The following is a 16659-nucleotide window of genomic DNA, read 5'->3' on the forward strand; positions in this document are numbered from 1 at the left end:
GGCCCCGTGGCATCCGCCCAGCCAAATTCCCCAACAGGATTAGAGCAACATTTGGAACAAACCTCAATATTAAGCTCATGTGGCTCCATAAAAACTCCCCCCCCCCCCCCCCCCCCCCCCTGGAAAACAAGTGGGAGTAATCAAGGCTGGGCTGAAATATGGGAGCGGTATCAGAACCAAATCAGTAGATTCTGTCTCTCCCTCTTCTACACACAGCGATCTCCTCATACATTCTCTCATGATTTATTTGTCATCTCGGCACACACACATATTCCTAATCTCTCTCTCTGTCTCTCTCTCTCTACCTCTGAGATTATCCTTCGTTGCTACACAGTCCATAGCTCTCTCTCTCTCTCAATAGGTGGTCAGGCCCTCACTGAAGTACAGTACACTCAGAAACCATGGCAACAAAGCTAGCTAGCTAGTGCAGGGATGGCTGGCTGTCTGAATGGTCGGCTGAAGGCCTCTAACCACACAGCGTCCTGTGCCCTGACCGTGCACTGACCTGAGTGGTTATGTGGCTTTGATCGCGGCTAGTTTAGACTAACCTCAGCCACCTGGACTGAGATGGGCCTCCTGAGCTACACACACACTCACACACACACAACACACACATGGGTTACTTGGGGGGTGAGAAAAGAAGAATGAGTGTGTGTGTATCTGTGTGTACATGCTTGTGCGTGTGTGTGAAGTCATCCCAAGCCAAGGAGGGAGACGGAAACCTTTACAAGCCCCAGAGGGACAATGGTGGATGGCGGTTAAGGAGCGTTTGGGAAGCCCTCTGATTGGCTGTGCATTCCTTACAGCCACAGGTAACGCACGACCCTCCACACACATACAAACACAGACCGCTAGAGCATCACGTGGCGGATGGATTGCATCTGGCTCAGTCTTCTGTTTGGCAGCACCGTCCTGCGCATTTATTAGTCATTACTGAACAATGGAGGAAATAAAAGGAAGAGGGACAATGGAATGAACATGGAACAAGACACTGATTGATCCTTAAAGAGCCTCCTCTTTCCCCTGAAAGTGAACTGTCCTGATCATCAGAACTCCTTATATTCTTCTGGAACCCTCCATCCATTTTGTTCCGTGTCTTGCTGAAAAATGAAAAGTTATATTGGAGGAGAGGTTCTGTGTGTCAAACCTAAACCAGATGTCACTGGGACCCTGAGGTAAGACCTTCATTCATGATAGGCCTGCTCGTTAGGGACAACCCCCCCCCCCCCCCCTTTCCCTCTCTTTTTGATTCTCACTCTTTCTCCCTCTCTCTCCCACCTCTCTCCCTCTCGCTCTGTCCATCTCCAGGCTAGCCAAGGCAGAGAGGAACAGCGCAGATGAGAGGAGGAAGTAGGGCCTGATGGCATAGTTAGAATGATGCTGCTGGGGTGTGTAATGTATGCTACCATAGCTCTGTCTCACTCCCTATACAGCTGCAAGGCTTTTCTTGTAATTCATGGTTAGTAGTGAAGGGAGAGGTTGTTTTATATCGGGGGTGAAAGAATAAGACATTAGTCATGAGAGTAGAAGATTATCATGCTGTCTACCATTAAGCACCCTAAGCGCGGCACCTTATTCTCATAGGGTTTAGGTCAAAAGTAGTACTCTAGTAAGGGAACAGGGTGCCATTTGGGACGCTGACTCAGTGTTGATGGCCATTAATCTGAAAATTGCACATTTCTTACTCCATCTGGCAGCTGTGTGCGTGTCAGAGGGACTGACTGGAAACTCCATAGTGCCCTTTTTGTTTTGGTCGACTTTGAACCCCCGTCCCCAGGCCCTTTTCTTCTCCTGGACGGCTGGTCCGTCCCCAATATTCTACTACTGCAGCTGAACCCTTGATGAGTACAGTAAAGGAGTAATGAGTAATTTAAAGGCTCATTAGCGGAGCTAATCTTCCAAAACAATTAGGAAGCAGAAACAGTATGACTCTGCAGTCAGGTTGAGTACCACATGGTACACTATTCCATATGGGCCCTGGCCAAAAGTAGTGCACTAAATAGGGAATATAGGGTGCTATTTGGGACATCGCCCCTGGGTCTGGCATAAAAGACCTCTTGTTTCCTACAGACGTATAGAACTATGTTCTAGGGGGATGTTTGTGGGGCGAAGAGAAATGTTTTTGCCCCTCTTACTAAGTTGAGGGTCTTTGGTCTATAGTTTGCTTTGGTTGGGTTCACTTAAGCTTTCTCAAGAGGTCATTCCTTTTAAATGTGTCAGTTTGGTCTGAAGGAAAAAGGTTAAGAAAAACGATGCTGCTCTTAAGAAAGGGAAAAAAAGGAGAGATTCTTGACTTCTGATCAAGAATGCTCATATTTCCTTCACATTTGGAGATTTTCTATCACTTTTCTGAAAGATGCCAAATACCTTCCATATGCAAAGCATTTGAAATGCCAGATAACAGAAGAACACAGTATTCTAGTCAACTATTCCCTCAGGTTGGAACACATCCTGAAGGTTATCATTAAGTGCGTCCCAAATGGAACATAGGGCTCTGGTCAAAAGTGGTACATTACATAGGGAATAGGGTGGCATTTGGGACGTACAGTGCTTTCAGAAAGTATTCATACCCTTCGACTTTTTGCATAATTTGTTGTGGTACAGCCTGAATTCAAAATGTATAAAATATATTTTTTCTCTCACCAGTCTACTCAAATACTACCCGTAGCCTTGTTTTTTTTAGGTTATTGTCCTGCTCATGTATTCAGGTGAATTCATCTCTGTTGGAAAGCAGACTGAACCAAGGTTTCCTCCAGGATTTTGCCTGTGCTTAGCCCCATTCCGCTTATTTCTTTTGTCCTGAAAAACTCACCTGTCCTTAACGATTATAAGCATTTTCATAACATGATGCAGACACCACTCTGCTTGAAAATATGGAGAGGGGTACTCAGTAATGTGTTGTATTAGATTTGGCCCAAACATAACACTTTGTATTCAGGACAAAAAGTTAATTGCAGTATTACTTTAATGCCTTGTTGCAAACAGGTTAGTATTGTAGAGTAACTATAATGCTGTTGATCCATCCTCAGTTTTATCTTATCACAGCCATTAAACTCAAACTCTTTTAAAGTCACTATTGGCCTCATGGTGAAATCCCTGAGTGGTTTCCTGCCTCTCTGGGAACTGAGTTAGGAAGGACGCCTGTATCTTTCTAGTGACTGGGTGTATTGATACACCATCCAAAGTGTAATTAGTAACTTCACCATGTTCGAAGGGACATTCAATGTCAGCTTTTTGTATTTTTACCGTTCTACCAATTGTAACGGTTTTCTTGGTGAGAAGGAGAGTCGGACCAAAATGCAGCGTGTGGTTTACGATCCATGTTTTAATGAACAAACGTAAAACACGAATCAATGCAAACACTACAAAAATAAAGAACGTGATGAACGTAACGAAAACCTAAAACAGCCTATCTAGTGAAAAACACATAGACAGGAACACTAAGGACAATCACCCACGACAAACTCAAAGAATATGGCTGCCTAAATATGGTTCCCAATCAGAGACAACGATAAACACCTGCCTCTGATTGAGAACCACTTCAGACAGCCATAGACTTAGCTAGAACACCCCACTAGCTACAATCCCCATACAAACACACCACATACAAAAACCCATGCCACACCCTGGCCTGACCAAATAAATAAAGATAAACACAAAATACTTTGACCAGGGTGTGACAGAACCCCCCCCCTAAGGTGCGGACTCCCGAACGCACCTCAAAACAATAGGGAGGGTCCGGGTGGGCGTCTGTCCATGGTGGCGGCTCCGGCGCGGGACGTGGACCCCACTCAATCAATGTCTTAGTCCCTTCTCCTCGCGTCCCTGGATAGTCCACCCTCGCCGCCGACCATGGCCTAGTAGTCCTCACCCAGAACCCCACTGGACTGAGGAGCAGATCGGGACTGAGGGGCAGCTCGGGACTGAGGCAGCTCGGGACTGAGGGGAAGCTCAGGAGTGAGAGGAAGCTCAGGAGTGAGAGGAAGCTCAGGAGTGAGAGGAAGCTCAGGCAGGTTGACGAATCTACCATATCCTGGCTGGCTGGCGGTTTCGGCAGATCCTGGCTGACTGGCAGATCCTGGCTGACTGGCAGATCCTGGTCGACTGGCAGATCTGGAAGAGTCTGGTCGACTGGCAGATCTGGAAGAGTCTGGTCGACTGGCAGATCTGGGAGAGTCTGGTCGACTGGCAGATCTGGGAGAGTCTGGTCGACTGGCAGATCTGGGAGAGTCTGGTCGACTGGCAGATCTGGAAGAGTCTGGTCGACTGGCAGATCTGGAAGAGTCTGGTCGACTGGCAGATCTGGAAGAGTCTGGTCGACTGGCAGATCTGGAAGAGTCTGGTCGACTGGCAGATCTGGAAGAGTCTGGTCGACTGGCAGATCTGGGAGAGTCTGGTCGACTGGCAGATCTGGGAGAGTCTGGTCGACTGGCAGCTCTGGCTGCTCCATGCTGACTGGCTGCTCCATGATGACTGGCAGCTCTGGCTGCTCCATGCTAACTGGCTGCTCCATGCTGACTGGCAGCTCTGGCTGCTCCATGCTGACTGGCTGCTCCATGCTGACTGGCAGCTCTGGCTGCTCCATGCTGACTGGCTGCTCCATGCTGACTGGCAGCTCTGGCTGCTCCATGCTGACTGGCTGCTCTGGCTGCTCCATGCTGACTGGCTGCTCCATGCTGACTGGCTGCTCCATGCTGACTGGCGGCCCTGGCTGCTCCATGCTGACTGGCGGCCCTGGCTGCTCCATGCTGACTGGCGGCCCTGGCTGCTCCATGCTAACTGGCGGCCCTGGCTGCTCCATGCTAACTGGCAGCTCTGGCGGCTCCTTGCAGACTGGCAGCTCTGGCGGCATCCTGCAGACAGGCAGCTCTGGCAGCTCCTTGCAGACAGGCAGCTCTGGCAGCTCCTTGCAGACAGGCAGCTCCTTGCAGACTGGCAGCTCCTTGCAGACTGGCAGCTCTATGCTAACTGGCAGCTCTATGCTAACTGGCAGCTCTATGCTAACTGGCAGCTCTATGCTAACTGGCAGCTCTATGCTAACTGGCAGCTCTATGCTAACTGGCAGCTCTATGCTAACTGGCAGCTCTATGCTAACTGGCAGCTCTATGCTAACTGGCAGCTCTTTGCAAACTGGCAGCTCTTTGCAAACTGGCAGTTCTGAACAGGCGGGAGACTCCGGCAGCGCTGTAGAGAAGGAAGGCTCTAACAGCGCTAAACAGGCGGGAGACTCCGACAGCGCTGGAGAGGAGGAGGGCTCCGACAGCGCTGGAGAGGCGAGGCGCACTGTAGGCCTGATGCGTGGTGCTGGCACTGGTGGTACTGGGCCGAGGACACGCACAGGAAGCCTGGTGCGGGGAGTTGCTACCGGAGGGCTGGGGTGTGGAGGTGGCACAGGATGGGTTAGACCGTGAAGGCGTACTGGAGATCTTGAGAGCGGTGCTGGCACAGGACGTGCAAGGCTAGGGAGGTGCACAGGAGGCCTGGTACGTGAGACTGGCACCATCTTCACCAGCCGACTAACACGCACCTCAGGACGAGTATGGAGCGCTGACCCAGGTGCCATCAAATCCCCGACACGCTCCGTCGGGCGAATTCCATGTTTAAAACACCAACACAGCAACTCCCTCATTTCTCTCTCCTCCAATTTCCCCATTAACTCCTTCACAGTCTCTGTTTCGCTCACCTCCAACACCGGCTCTGGTTCTGGTCTCCTCCTTGGCTCCTCACGATAAACAGGGAGAGTTGGCTCAGGTCTGGCTCCTGACTCTGCCACACTCTCCCTGAGCCCCCCCCCAAGAAATTTTTGGGGCTGACTATGGGGCCTCCGTCCGCGCCGCCTTGCTTGCTTCGCAAACTCCATTCTCCTATATCCTTCCGCGCACTGCTCCATCGAATCCCAGGCGGGCTCCGGCACTCTCCCTGGGTCGACCGCCCACCTGTCTATCTCCTCCCAAGAAGTATAGTCCATATTGTACTCCACTTTGGGCTGTTCTTGCCTGTTGACACGCTGCTTGGTCCCTTTGTGGTGGGTGATTCTGTAACGGTTTTCTTGGTGAGAAGGAGAGTCGGACCAAAATGCAGCGTGTGGTTTACGATCCATGTTTTAATGAACAAACGTAAAACACGAATCAATGCAAACACTACAAAAATAAAGAACGTGATGAACGTAACGAAAACCTAAAACAGCCTATCTAGTGAAAAACACATAGACAGGAACACTAAGGACAATCACCCACGACAAACTCAAAGAATATGGCTGCCTAAATATGGTTCCCAATCAGAGACAACGATAAACACCTGCCTCTGATTGAGAACCACTTCAGACAGCCATAGACTTAGCTAGAACACCCCACTAGCTACAATCCCCATACAAACACACCACATACAAAAACCCATGCCACACCCTGGCCTGACCAAATAAATAAAGATAAACACAAAATACTTTGACCAGGGTGTGACACCAATAGGTGTCCTTCTTACATGCTGACCACACCGCTTGCGTCGCTTGTGCGAATGTTGCAAAATAACTGTACACATGCATGTTATTCAATCATTGGACCCACACTGCTCGCGCGCGTCAGCGACCGTCTGTGTAGCCAGGCGCTAAAATAGAAATCGGTCCAATTTTTGATGCGCTGCAAGTCCGGTCACTCCAGTCTCCTCATTGGTTTTTAGGAGCATATACCCACGTGGGTGATTGAAAGATGAACTGGGGTCCACACTCCAGTCGGTTGTAGTAATGCTGTAAAGTTGGTTGCCAACCTCCATAAAAAGTCCAAAGAAGAAAAAGAAGCCTGAAGAAAGGAGGAGAGATGATGAGAAATGAACTTGGTTTACCTTTTTATCTATGGATTAATTGTCAGAGTAGAGGACCTTGTGCATTTCAGGTAAAATAACAACCCAATGTTTGCATCCCAGGACAAATGAGCTAGCAACAGCAAGCTAATGTCCCCAAATGAATATAATTGGATCAGGGTTTGTTTTGATATTTCAACCTGCGTGTTCTGATTTGTTTCTGGTGTGGGCGAACAAAATCAACGTGCACGCGCGTCCGGTTTGGTCAGCATGTTAGAGAGACATTGGAAAACCTTCCTGGTCTTTGTGGTTGAATCTGTTTGAAATTCACTGCTCAACTGGGGGACCTTACAGATACTTGTATGTGTGGGGTACAGAGATGAGGTAGTCATTCAAAACGCATGTTAAGCCTTGTTATTGCATAAAGAGTGAGTCCATCTGACTTATTATGGGACTTGTTGAGCACACTCCTGAACTTATGTATGCTTGCCGTAACAAAGGGGTTGAATAATTGACTCAAGACATTTCAGCTTTTCATTATTAATGAATTCATTAACATTTCTAAACATAGGCCAGTGACGACAAAAATCACAATGTAATCCATTTTAAATTCAGGCTGTAACACAACAAAATGTGGAAAAAGTCAAGGGGTGGGAATACTTTCTGAAGGTAGTGTAGTCAATTATCTCTGCTATGAGATAAGCCTCCATTGTTCCTGGGTCTACAGCAAGGCTACCCCTGCTCTCTCTTTCTCTCATCTCCCATGGTGTCATAGGAATGTGAGGACATCGCTACTGTCAGGGGCTGGAATCTGGTTGTCAGAGGTTAAAGTTCAAGGTGTGTGTGTTTAGGGGTCTCGTAGATGAGTGGGCAACATTGCTGGAACTTCACACTTGAATATTAGAAATGGCTGAGTGCGTAACGTATTTTTCCATTTCCTGTTTCCCAATGAGAACCGAAGTTGACCTTTGTTCTCTGAAGGTAAAAAGTCAGTAGAAAAGTGAACCAAATCAGGTCAAATTAACAGTGAATCATGTTCAATTGAGTTAAAGGGAGAGGAAGGTGACAGATGGAACCCTCCTGTCTGTCCCAAACGGCCCCCTATTCTCTATATACTGCACTACATTTGATCACAGCCCTATGGGTCCTGGTCAAAAGTAGTGCCTTTTATAGGGAATAGGGTGCCATTTGGGACACTGGCTTTGGAGACAGCTGCCTCAGCACAGTGTCAATGTGCTCCCCCGTCCCATGATCAAGTTTTATAGCATTGTATTAGTGCGGTAATTCCAGTTGTAAGGAGAATGTGGCGATTCGGGGCTGTTAGCGTGGCATGTCACACAATGACACTCTTTATCTGCCTCTCAGCTTCTTCATTCCTCAAGAAGTCCCATGAAAAGACCATTGCTACGGATCATTGGCGTGGCTAATTGATGATGCTTCCCAAATGGCACCCTGGTCTTTATATAGCACACCTCTTTTGACCAGAGCCCTCTGGGGCAGCTTATGGTTAAAAGTAGTGCACTACATGGGGAATAGGGTGCCATTTGATTTGGGATGCGGTGTGAATGTGGGTTGAGTGCGAGCATTAGACGGACCCTTTTGAGTATAGCCTCTTGTTGGGTTGTTTAGAGTCTTCCAGTGACAGTGTAAGGAGTTAAGTGGGCTTCATCATGCGTGTGTGAGTAGGGTGTTTTTTTCCCCTGGTAATCTAGTGTTTCTAACATCAAATCAAATTGTGCCGAATACAACAAGTGTAGACCTTACAGTGAAATGCTTACTTACAGGCCCTTAACCAACAATGCAGTTTTAAGAAGAAAAAAACAAGTGTTAAGAAAGTATTTACTAAATTAACTGACTGTAAACAATAAATAAATACAAAGAAAAAAGAAAAAAAGAAAAATAAGAAATAGCATCTGGCGTGTCTTGTGTATGTACACGTCTGTGTTTTCGCCTACGTGTGTGTGTGTGTGTGTCCCCTGCCAATCCCTGCCTGAGGGCTGAGGTTCTAAACAGTGCCAGTGTTTGTACAGGGCTGTGAGGATGTCTGGACAGGCTGTCCCGGACAATGCCTGTCCAAAATACTCTCCAAAAAACCTCTTACTGCTCCATCTGAGATTTACGTCCCAAATGGCACCTTATTCCCTGCATAGTGCACTATGGGCCCTGGTCAAAAGTAGTGCACGTTATAGAGAATAGGGTGCCATTTGGGATGCATGCTAAGAGCTGCTTATTACCGTTACACATCTCTATGGGGAGACAAGCAGATGGAAAACCAATGACCAACACAGTTATGCAGATACAGGTTACATCCCAAATGGCATCCTAATCGCTATTTTGGCACTACTTTTGACAAGGGCACTGGTCAAAAGTTGTGCACTATGTAGGGAATAGGGCATGGTTAACAAAGATTATGTTTAGAGGGAACCAAAAACAGAGATTTAGGCTAACATGATTTGGTGACCATCTGTTCTGACAGACAGATCTGTGAATGCTTCAGTATATCTGTGATGTCTGCTTCGGGCCGACAGACGCTAGCTAGCTATGACGAAACACAGTGGTCAGATAGGGTAGGTTTTCAACTTTGACAATCTCTCTTATTGCTGATTAGGAAGGAAAGAAGATGCGTTGGATGTGGAATGGTGGAGAAGGTAGACATTGATGGGTTGACTACAGAAAGAGTGGGTAAACTACTGTAAAATCCAATCCCAGAAGTAATACAGCCCTCAGCTTGGCCTGAGGGTATGAGTAAGGAAGGTGGACCATGACAACCAGGACATTGTAATAGCAGCTCCATCATCTCCCAGTGACAGGAGACCTTCTGGACAGCCATCTTGCTGAGTGGCACCATACTGATCTTCATTCTGACCTAATGAGCTGGAACAAAATAGTGGCTCTACCACACCTGAGCCTGGCCCTCCCTCATGGAGAGACCCTCCTTTCTGGGCCAAAACCCCAGTGGGTGTCACTGCCTTTGTCCCTCCCTCTGTGCCTCTCAACTTTAGCAAACATGCCCAGAGCCAGTTCCCAACATAGCACTAGGGCTTTCTCCAAGGAGTAAAGAGGCTGAATTAAAGGCTGCATACCAATATATTTTTGTGTTTTCCTTCATGATCAGCATTAAGGGAGCATATAGGATAGTTTTTCAACTTTAACTTACTCACCATTCAACATACAGTTTACTCTTAACCAAACAGTAAGTTATGTCTCCAGTTTAAAACCGGTCTATTAAGTCATATTAACGTACAATACAATGTATTTAAAACATTTCTCTTTGCATTGTTGGGAAAGGCCCGTAAGTAAGCTTTTCACTGTTAGTCCACACTTGTTGTTTTACGAAGCATGTGACAAACAACATTTGATTTGGGAAACTTGTTAAGCAATGTTATCAAGAGTGGAATAAAACTATTTACCCAGTCAATACCAGATGGAAAGTTCTATCAACACCAGCGGACCATAAATCACCGTCTTTCCAAAGCTTCAGAGACTCCTTGGCGTCTTTCTGATCGTGGTAAATGTAGAAAAGGCAATAAGCCAGTGGTTATTTATACTGTGGTTATAATCGACAGTGACATCACGAATGGCACCATATTCCCTGTACACCTCCCCCCCACTACCTCCCCACCCACCCCTGTCACGCTTGACGGGCTTGGGATGTCTGTTGACTGACAGGTGGGAGGAAGGGCTGTGATTGGTTCAGGCTGGGGCCTGCGGGAAGGCATTGGAGCGTGGAGAGAGAGAGAGAGAGAGAGAGAGAGAGAGAGAGAGAGAGAGAGAGAGAGAGAGAGAGAGAGATGGTTGATGTGTGATAGTTGATCAACACAGGGAGAGAAGCAGATTCAGGCCTCTAAACTGGATGTGTTTTCTCGTGAAAGGATATGAAGGGATTAAGAACAAGATGACATTATAATACTGATGATGTCAACTCAGGTGAGCTCGCTCTCTAGTTCTCTCTCTAATAGTTGCCTTAAGATCGGTCAGTGTCTGTTGTCTGTCGTTTGTGTTCTTGTCCAGGTTCAGGCTTGGTTGAGGACTCTGGGGCTGATCTTCTTTTAAGGGTTGAGTATTTCACTGAACACACAGCACATGCTGGAACTGTTATAGGCTGTCCCAAATGGTACCTCATTCCCTTTATATTGCACTACTTTTGACCAGGGCTCATAGGGCTCTAGTCAAAAGTAGTGCACTATATAGGGAGTGCCATTCGGGACTCATTCATAGTAAAGTTTTTCAACGTTTGGAGTGGCTAACTCAGGATGGTCTTCTGGTCTGTTTGTTGAACAATACAGTGCATTTTGAAATTATTCAGATCCATTGCCTGTAACATATTTTGTTACCTCACTATTTTATGCCTTACTCTAAAATATATATTTCATTTATTTAAAAAAATATATATTTTTACATTTTACCCCCAATTTCGGACCTCCCGGTCGCGGCCGGCTGCGAAAGAGCCTGGGCACGAACCCAGAGTCTCTGGTGGCACAGCTAGCAGTGCGATGCAGTGTCCTAGACCATTTTTGCAAATGTATTACACATTTAAATCTGAAATATCATGTTTACATAAGTATTCAGACCCTGTACTCAGTACTTTGTTGAAGCACCTTTGGCAGCGATTGCAGCCTTGAGTCTTCTTGGCTATGGCGCTACAAAATTGGCACACCTGTATTTGGGGAGTTTCTCCCATTCTTCTCTTCAGATCCTCTCAAGCTCTGTCAGGTTGGAAGGGGAGCGTCGCTGCACAGCTATTTTCAGGTCTCTCTAGAGACGTTTGATAGGATTCAAGTCTGGGCTCTGGCTTTCAGAGACTTGTCCTGAAGTCACTCCTGCATTGTCTTGGCTGTATGCTAAGGGTTGTTGTCTGTTGGAAGGTGAACCTTCGCCCCAGTCTGAGGTCCTGAGCGCTCTGGAGCAGGATTTCATCAAGGATCTCACTGTACTTTGTTCCCTTGATCTTTCCCTCGATCCTGACTAGTCTCCCAGTCCCTGCAGCTGAAAAACATCCCCAGAGCATGATGCTGCCCACCATGCTTGACCGTAGGGATGGTGCCAGGTTTCCTCCAGACTTGACACTTGGCATTCAGGCCAAAGAGTTCAATCTTGGTTTCATCAGACCAGAGAATCTTGTTTCTCATGGTCTGAGAGTCCTTTAGGGAAGTCATGTGCCTTTTACTGAGGAGTGGCTTCCATTTGGCCACTCTACTATAAAGGCCTGATTGGTGGAGTGCTGCAGAGATGGTTGTCCTTCTGGGAGGTTCTCCCACGATTGCTCAGTATGATCGGGCGTTTGGCCAAACCTTTTCCATTTAAGAATGATGGAGGCCACTGTATTCTTGCGGACCTTCAATGCTGCAGAAATGTTTTGTACCTCGACACAATCCAGTCTCGGAGCTCTATGGACAATACCTTCAACCTTATGGCTTGATTTTTGCTCTGACATGCACTGTCAACGTTGGGTCTTTATATAGACAGGTGTGGAAAGGGGTCTGAATACTTTCCGAATGCACTGTAGTCTGCACATCAAAATGGCTCCCTTTTCCCCTACTACTTCCCATAGGGCTCTGGTCAAAAGGAGAGTGCAGTACGTAGGGAGTAGGGTGCCCTTTGGGACACAGACATAGTGGAGTTGGGGTATGATTTGTGAGCAGATGGATGTAACTTCTGGGAAGTAAATATGGTTAAATGTAGCAGGGAATCTGGGACGGTTGTTGACTGTATTCTGGAAAGAGAACAGACTGGTTTACTACCATTTTGATAAGGCAGTAGTAAACCACTTTATCCTCACTCACTCTTATTCTTTCTATCCACACTGAGTGTACAAAACATCAGGAACACCTGCTCTTTCCGAGACAGGCTGACCAGGTGAATCCAAGTGAAAGCTATGATCCCTTATTGACGTCACTTGTGAAATCCACTTCAATCAGTGTAGATGAAGGGTAGGAGACATGGGCCAGCATCCCTGTGGGTGGTACGCTTTCAACACCTTGAAGTGTCCATGCCCTGATGAATTGAGGCTGTTCTGAGGGCAAAAGCAGTATGCAATATTAGTAAGGTGTTCCTAATGTTTGGGCACTCAGTATACGTTACTGTCTCACTTTCACTCTCATTGTTGCTCTCTCTCTCTCGCTCTCTCTCTCTCTCTCTCTCTCTCTCGTTGTCTCTCTTTAATTACATGTTGTCAACAGTGTGTCAGTAAATACTGCATCTCGACTAACTCCTCCTCCTTTCTCTCTCTCTCTCGCTCTCTCGCTCTCTCTCTCTGTCCGTGTCTCTCTGTTCGTGTCTCTCTCTCTGTGTCTCTCTTTCTCTTGTCTTTCTCTCCGTGTCTCTCTCTCCGTGTCTCTCTTTCTCTTGTCTCTCTCTTGGTCTCTCTCTCGGTCTCTCTCTCGGTCTCTCTCTCGGTCTCGGTCTCGGTCTCTCTCTCTCTCTCTCTCTCTCTCTCTCTCTCTCTCTCTCTATTTGTGTCTCTGCCTCTCTGTCTCTCTCTCTCTGTGTGTGTCTGTCTCCCTCTCTCCTCAGAAGTGAGAGCTCCAGTGGGTTTCCTCCCTCCGCCATGCTGCTGGTGTGTGTGTCCTGGCTGGGCCTGCTGTCCCTGGGTTGGAACCAGGGCTGTTCAGCATTCAGCACCACCAGAGCCCAGGGAGGCCTGAGGGGACGCATCCAGAGGGACCGCAGGAACATTAGGCCCAACATCATCCTCATCATAACCGATGATCAGGACACGGAGCTTGGTAAGACTGTCATGCTGATCCCCTGGAGGTCTGCTGTATTTTGTAAGAGCCGCCATAGCTGTATGAATCTGGGTTGTATTCATTAGTGCACACTGTAGCAAAACGTTTTGTAACAGAACATGAGAACAAGCATTTTTACTGGACAAATTCAGGTAGGACCCTCACTCTTTCTGCCCGTTTCCTTTCATTTGGTTCCTAGTGTACATCTCTCGGTCTGTTCTACGGAAGTCTGGGACTATAGTGGTGGTCTTGTATTGGTCACTACCACTATAAGGTGCTCTGTGGATCAGTGTTGTGATCTACAGGGTGCATGTTTGGCCCTGCTATCTACTGTTCTGGGACTGAGAGCATCCTCACCTCTCTCTCGCTCTTTCTGTCTCCCAGACATAAGCGCAAGCAGACAGAGGGGCCATCTGGCCTTGTGGAGCGGTGGACAGTGTTTGTGTAATGGATTATGGTTACTTATTACTCTGACAGAATAGGATGGGATGCGAAAAGCTCCAATCCTAGTTTGACAGCAGTGTTTCCCCACAGGGAAATGCAATGTTACAATCCTCCTCCTCTGACAAAAATCCATCTCCCACACTGTCCGTCACTACAGAGCAGCAGGTTAAGAAGTCATGAAGGAAGATCTACAAACGGAACCATGTAAAAGCCAGGCGGTCCAGAACAGTCTGAACTGTGTCAATTGTAGTTTAGTTACATGGGTCACTGTTAAGTCTATAAGACCGCAGTCTGTGATGATTGGCGTCAGCGACACACGGAAATGTTTCTGGATAACTGTTCAACTTGCTGTTCGTCTTTTAACGTCTTTCTTTCCTCATTTCTCCCTTCTCCTCATTCCTCCTCCCCGCTAGGCTCTCTTCAGGTGATGAATAAGACTCGTAAGATAATGGAAGATGGAGGCACCTCGTTCACCAATGCCTTTGTGAGCACGCCCATGTGCTGTCCGTCGCGCTCGTCCATGCTGACTGGGAAGTACGTTCACAACCACAACACCTACACCAACAACGAGAACTGTTCTTCGCCATCCTGGCAGGCCCAGCATGAACCACGCTCCTTCGCCGTCTACCTCAACAATACAGGATACAGGACAGGTAAGGTGGCACACACACTCCCTGCCAGAGTTCTGTCAGTCACCAGCTCCCCAAATGCCTGTTGACAATCACTCCTGTTTTTAGTCAAACACACATTTTTTACAGGAACCAACCCTCCGTTCGCCTGTCTCCCCCCCATATATCTGTCTCCCTCCCCCTCTATCTGCCTGTCTCCCTCCCTCTCTATCTGCCTGTTTCCCTCCCTCTCTATCTGCCTGTCTCCCTCCCCCTCTATCTGCCTGTCTCCCTCCCTCTCTATCTGCCTGTCTCCCTCCCCCTCTATCTGCCTGTCTCCCCCCCCATATATCTGTCTCCCTCCCCCTCTATCTGCCTGTCTCCCTCCCTCTCTATCTGCCTGTCTCCCTCCCTCTCTATCTGCCTGTCTCCCTCCCTCTCTATCTGCCTGTCTCCCTCCCTCTCTATCTGCCTGTCTCCCTCCCTCTCTATCTGCCTGTCTCCCTCCCCATATATCTGCCTGTCTCCCTCCCTCTCTATCTGCCTGTCTCCCTCCCCATATATCTGCCTGTCTCCCTCCCCATATATCTGCCTGTCTCCCTCCCCATATATCTGCCTGTCTCCCTCCCCATATATCTGCCTGTCTCCCTCCCTCTCTATCTGCCTGTCTCCCTCCCCATATATCTGCCTGTCTCCCTCCCTCTCTATCTGCCTGTCTCCCTCCCCATATATCTGCCTGTCTCCCTCCCTCTCTATCTTCCTGTCTCCCTCCCTCTCTATCTGCCTGTCTCCCTCCCTCTCTATCTGCCTGTCTCCCTCCCCATATATCTGCCTGTCTCCCTCCCTCTCTATCTGCCTGTCTCCCTCCCCATATATCTGCCTGTCTCCCCCCCATATATCTGTCTCCCTCCCCCTCTATCTGCCTGTCTCCCTCCCTCTCTATCTGCCTGTCTCCCTCCCTCTCTATCTGCCTGTCTCCCTCCCCCTCTATCTGCCTGTCTCCCTCCCTCTCTATCTGCCTGTCTCCCTCCCCCTCTATCTGCCTGTCTCCATCCCCATATATCTGCCTGTCTCCCTCCCCATATATCAGTCTGTCTCCCTGCCCATATATCTGCCTGTCTCCCTCCCCATATATCTGCCTGTCTCCCTCCCCATTTATCTGCCTGTCTCCCTCCCCCTCTTTCTGCCTGTCTCCCTCCCTCTCTATCTGCCTGTCTCTCTCCCCCTCTATCTGCCTGTCTCCCTCCCTCTCTATCTGCCTGTCTCCCTCCCCCTCTATCTGCCTGTCTCCCTCCCCCTCTATCTGCCTGTCTCCCTCCCCATATATCTGCCTCCTTCCCTTCATCCTTCCCTGCCTCCCTCCCCCTCTATTGTCTCCCCCCGTATCTGTCTCCCTCCCAATCTATCAGCCTGTCTCCCTCCCCATATATCTGCCTGTCTCCCTCCCCCTCTATCTGCCTGTCTCCCTCTCTATCTGCCTGCCTCCCTCCCTCTCTATCTGCCTGTCTCCCTCCCCCTCTATCTGCCTGTCTCCCTCCCCCTCTATCTGCCTGTCTCCCTCCCCCTCTATCTGCCTGTCTCCCTCCCCCTCTATCTGCCTGTCTTCCTCCCCCTCTATCTGCCTGTCTCCCTCCCCCTTTATCAGCCTGTCTCCCTCCCCCTCTATCTGCCTGTCTCCCTCCCCCTCTATCTGCCTGTCTCCCTCCCCCTTTATCAGCCTGTCTCCCTCCCCATATATCTGCCTGTCTCCCTCCCCCTCTATCTGCCTGTCTCCCTCCCCCTCTATCTGCCTGTCTCCCTCCCCATATATCTGCCTCCTTCCCTTCATCCTTCCCTGCCTCCCTCCCCCTCGATCTGTCTCCCTCCCCCTCTATTGTCTCCCCTCCGAATCTGTCTCCCTCCCAATCTATCAGCCTGTCTCCCTCCCCCTCTATCTGCCTGTCTCCCTCCCCCTCTATCTACCTGTCTCCCTCCCCCTTTATCTGTCTGTCTCCCTCCCCCTCTATCTGCCTGCCTCCCTCCCTCTCTATCTGCCAGCCTCCCTCCCTCTCTATCTGCCTCCCTCTCCATCTGCCTCCCTCTATCTG

At 48.7% G+C, this 16659-nt stretch overlaps 1 protein-coding gene across 5 annotated transcripts in view; it reads left to right on the forward strand.

Annotated features, from left to right (window-relative positions):
• The window catches only part of sulf1 (sulfatase 1), a 77370-nt gene that overhangs the window by 17975 nt on the left and 42736 nt on the right, over nucleotides 1-16659 (forward strand). For 3 of the 5 annotated variants that reach the window (XM_036944110.1, XM_036944106.1, XM_036944109.1), the window contains exons 2-3: nucleotides 13309-13520; nucleotides 14378-14617. In XM_036944110.1, the coding sequence (XP_036800005.1) occupies nucleotides 13343-13520; nucleotides 14378-14617 (418 nt within the window). In that variant the 5' untranslated portion in view covers nucleotides 13309-13342. Of the gene's footprint in view, nucleotides 1-10599; nucleotides 10723-13308; nucleotides 13521-14377; nucleotides 14618-16659 lie in introns of those variants that run through there. The other 2 variants (XM_036944107.1, XM_036944108.1) reach the window with 2 other exon arrangements.

This window comes from Oncorhynchus mykiss, chromosome 15, assembly GCF_013265735.2.
Source record: "Oncorhynchus mykiss isolate Arlee chromosome 15, USDA_OmykA_1.1, whole genome shotgun sequence".
NCBI classification, from domain to species: domain Eukaryota; kingdom Metazoa; phylum Chordata; class Actinopteri; order Salmoniformes; family Salmonidae; genus Oncorhynchus; species Oncorhynchus mykiss.